Consider the following 4,321-nt stretch of genomic DNA (forward strand, 5'->3'; position numbering starts at 1 on the left):
AGGCCCCGGCCCCCCCCCCGCCAGGGCCCAGCTGTGGCCGCCCCCCCCCCCACCCACACACACACACACACACACTGCAACAGCAAGGCCTGGCATTGATCACCTGGACACATCCCTGGATGGATGTGGGGTCATGAGGGATGAAGTCCCTGCCTGACCCACAGCAGCTGGGGTGAACAAATTGTAGAACCCATACTTTCTAAGGGGTTCTCTCTGTGCTAGGCTCTGGGTTAAGGTCCCCAGAATGTGTCATGCCTGAGGGTCATGGCAACTGCACCGGTATCAGTCACTGAATGTAGCATGACTGGTCAAGACCCTGCCTTTGGAGTCAGATGGGTTCAAATCCCAGCCCCACCACTTACTCTACTGAGTAACTTTGGGCAAATCCCCCAAATCTCTGTCCCAATGTTGAGCCATTGTCGCTATTATTACCTGAACAATAGTGTCCACTTCAGAGGGCTAAACTAGATTGTGCATATAAAGCTCTAGGCTTAGCTTAGTAAATGCCCAATACATGACACCCAAACAGACACACTCATCTTGCAGATGTGGGACTGAAGCCTAGAGAGGTTAACTGACTTGCCCAGGGTCACACAGCTATTCAGTGCTGGAGCCAGATTCATAGCCAGGCTGTCTGATTCCAGGTGTCTTTCCACTCCACACTGGCTCCTCCAGAGCCAAGAGCAGGCATTTTTGTCACTTGATGATTAAGTGATGAGTTGACCAAACAGCGAGTCGTGTTAAATTGTCTGGGCACCGAGATCATGAAGTTTGGGGAGTAGGGGGGGGGAGGGTTGCCGAGGGAAGAAGAGGGGGAGGAGCACCTGTAACCGGGAGGTAGGACTCTGTCTCGGAGGTGGGGTGGGATATTGGGAGAGAGGAGCATCCCCCCCCCCCAAAAAAAAAGACAATATCCTTACACACATTTTTTTGAGGCTTTGTGGAGGGGTAGGAATTCCTGAGGCTGCTGTGGAAACAATAAAAGCAGATGGGACTGCCCCTGCGGGGAAGCCAAACCTCATTTGCCAGACAATGGTCCCTTCCAGGCTGGCCTTGGCCTGTCCCACGGAAGCCATCCATCACCCACCAAGGACTGAGGAGGGGACCGCCTGCGCCTGCCCCCTGCACATGCTGGCACAAATACACACATGCAACCCCCCTTTTTCCCTCCCCGTAATAACCAGTTACTGTCTATTGCGCCCTTACTGGGTAACACTGACTTCATATACCTTTACCTCCTCTCATCCTCACATCCATCGGATGTGAGGCTCAGAGAGGTTAGGTGACTTGCCCGAGGTCACACAGCTCTTTGTACTCTGCTGGGTGGGGCTCTCCCAGGACTCAGCTTAATGGGTTTGGGCTGCCATCTGTGTGTTCACATCAGTAATAGTCATGTCTGTGCCTCAGTCCTTCACGGGACCTGTGGCCTCTCTGCCAGGTCAGAGGGGACACCGGAGGGCAGCGACTGTGTCTTTGCCTGCAGATTAGACGCTCCGTCCAGCAAAGAGCGTTTTCCCCATGTTCTGGCCAGAACTGTGTCTCTCCTCTCAGATCGGGAGGTCCCCTCGGGCAGCCAATGGAACTCAGCCTTTAGAACAGCCTTTCTGGGGCATTGGCTGCTTTTCCTGCTTAAACAGAGTGCCCTGCGGGCAGGAGCGATGCCTCTGGTCCCAGAGTGCTCCCAGGCAAGAGCTGGATCGCCCCTATCTCACAGGGACCTCCCGTCACACTGGCAATGCCCAGGAGCAGGGACCCCGCCTCCCCCTTCAGACTGGAGCTGGTTCCCTGGCATGGCACCCGGAGAGGCTCAGCGAGGGGTGCCCACCTGGCCTCACCTCCCCGGAGTCTCCACTGCAAAGAAGCACCTGGTGCTCCGCAGGTTGAGAGGCGGAGTTCTCTACGTGAGGCCGGGTTGGCACAATGGCCTCTGGAGGGGTAGGCGGGGCTCTGGCTGTTCTGAGGCCTAGAGGGAGGCCCCTTCCTGTGGCCAGGTGGCACTCTGGGGGTGCAGAGCTGCACGGAGGCAGGGAGATGGGTAGGGGCTAGCTCAGGACGGTCAAGAACACCCCCCCTCCCCCTTGCTGCCAAGGAGCACCTCCCAGGGCGGCTGATTAGAGTCCCACCCACCCCACCAGCGAGCTCATCTTCACTGCCTTCCAGCTCTCTTACCCTTCCTGGGCCCATCCTTACCCAGAACCACACGCACCGCACAGGACTGACTTCCTAAATAGTCAGATCTCAGACAGGCTAAGAATCCCATCCACAGAAAGGAAAATGACTCATGAAGAGGGGATGGTGGGAGAGAGCATGAGAGGGGTTACAGGGACAAAGTCTTATCCCAAACTAGAGGCCCGGTGCATGAAATTCGTGCACGGGGGGAGGTCCCTCAGCCCCGCCTGCACCCTCTCCAATCTGGGACCCCTCAGGGGATGTCCGACTGCTGGTTTAGGCCCCATCCCGCTCCCCGGCCAGCCTCATGGCCCCCAAATGCCCTCTCCTGCCGGACTCATGGCCCCCAACTGCCCTACCCTGCTGGCTGGATCGCCCCTAACCGCCTCTGCCTCGGCCCCCACCACCGTGGCTTTGTTCGGAAGGAAGTCGGACAGTAGGAAGATGTCCGGTCTCCCGGTCTAATTAGCATATTATCCTTTTATTAGTATAGATTGCCTTGGTAGGAGCCCAGTCCCTGAATTTAGGATCCACCCACCTATCCCCCACTCATGTGAATATAAATACTTTGCTTGAACAAGCAAAAGTGCCCATTTTCCAGCCCTAGGGGAGCCAGCTCCCCCTAAAGAAGACAGGAATTTGCTCCCAGGGGGGCAGGAACTCTGAGATTCCCCCAACTGGAGACCCTGTGCTGGTCACCCGGAGGGAGCACATCCCAGCAGCTCGGCCGGTTAGGGTCTCATCTGTGCCCGGGTGTCAGGCACAGTGAGAGATGGACAGAGCAAGGCAGGGCACCTCCAAAAGTGAGTGTGGGGGTGGCTCTGGAATGGGGTGGTTATTATCATGTATCGTGACCCCCTCGGCCAGCCCTATCCCCACCTCTCTACCTCCTGATTCTCCCCCAACCCACCAAGCAGCTGGTGAGCTGATCAGCAAGGCAAGAAGGTGGGACCCTGCTCTAGCCCATTTGCTCAGTGGTTAGAGCATGGCCCCGAGGACTGGAGGGTTCTGGGTTCATATCCAGTCAAGGGCACATACCTCGGTTGCAGGCTCAATCCCCAGGGGGAGGCAACCAATTAATCTGTCTCTCTCACATCGATGTTTCTCTTGCTCTGTCTCTCCCCCTCCCTTCCACTCTTTCTAAAACTCAATGGAAAAAATATCCTTGGGTGAGGATTAACGGGAAAAAAAGAAGGCAGGACCTTCAGCTGTCCTGGATTGCTGGTGGCAGCCCAGCTCCACAGTTGTCTGCCAGGCCGGAGCCCCCCATCTCACAGCCCCCAAATGCAAGCTGTTGGGGGGAGGGGCCCAGGAAGGCTGGATTAACTGCCTTCATTTGCATGTGATGCTGCCTCCTGGCAGCCTTCTGGATGGAAACAGCTTTGCAGCTCAACTCTGCACAGCGTGGGCACAGGATAAGGGCACGGGTAAGCCCCTTTCCCCTCCTTGGTCAGTTTCCCCTTCCCAGCTGCCAGTGCCGACCTCCCTGCTGGGTCCTGGCTGCTGGGTCCTCACGGAGATGACAGATGTGGGGGGGGCAGGTGACCCCTGATGGAGTGCAGGGCTGTCCCCATGGAGAGAACCCAGGCCTTGAGTGGCTTGCCACTCACCAGTCGTGTCATCTTGGATTTGTGGCTTCCTTTCCCAGAGTCTCGGTTTTATCACTTTATTTTCTTTTTATTTTAAATATATTTTTACTGATTTCAGAGAGGAGGGGAGAGGGAGAGAGAAACATCAATGATGAGAGAGGATCATCGATGGGCTGCCTCCTGCATGACCCCCCAATGGGGATCGAGCCCACAACTCAAGCATGTGCCCTGACCAGGAATCGAACCGTAACCTCCTGGCTCAGAGGTCAGCACTCAACCACTGAGCCACATTGGCCGGGTTCGGTTTCCTCGTTTTAAAAACGTGAGAGGGATGCGATCAGAGATGGACGAAACACGCCTGCAGCAGCCTGGGCTTCGCAGCTGCTCAGGGAGCGGAGGCTCCCATGACCGCGATTGCTTTTGTTTTCTTCGCTTGGAATGAGCCACTGTTGGGTCTCGGTTGTGAGAACGCCATCTCTGGGTGGTGGGTGTGCTGATGTCCCTGGACAGCTCTTGTCAGGGCGACTCCTGAAGAGCAGGCTTTGTGAGCAAGCCACCGCAGC

At 56.5% G+C, this 4,321-nt stretch overlaps 1 protein-coding gene across 3 annotated transcripts in view; it reads left to right on the forward strand.

Moving 5' to 3' along the window:
* DRAXIN (dorsal inhibitory axon guidance protein) overlaps positions 1-4,321 on the forward strand; it is a 36,876-nt gene that overhangs the window by 6,610 nt on the left and 25,945 nt on the right. Inside the window, exon 1 of one of the 3 annotated variants that reach the window (XM_005873439.2) lies at positions 3,466-3,596. The exons of the other annotated variants lie outside the window; for them this stretch is intronic. Within the exon in view, the coding sequence (XP_005873501.2) occupies positions 3,540-3,596 (57 nt within the window). The 5' untranslated portion in view covers positions 3,466-3,539. Of the gene's footprint in view, positions 1-3,465; positions 3,597-4,321 lie in introns of those variants that run through there. 3 annotated transcript variants of the gene reach the window in all.

This window comes from Myotis brandtii, unplaced genomic scaffold, assembly GCF_000412655.1.
Source record: "Myotis brandtii unplaced genomic scaffold, ASM41265v1 scaffold410, whole genome shotgun sequence".
NCBI lineage: Eukaryota > Metazoa > Chordata > Mammalia > Chiroptera > Vespertilionidae > Myotis > Myotis brandtii.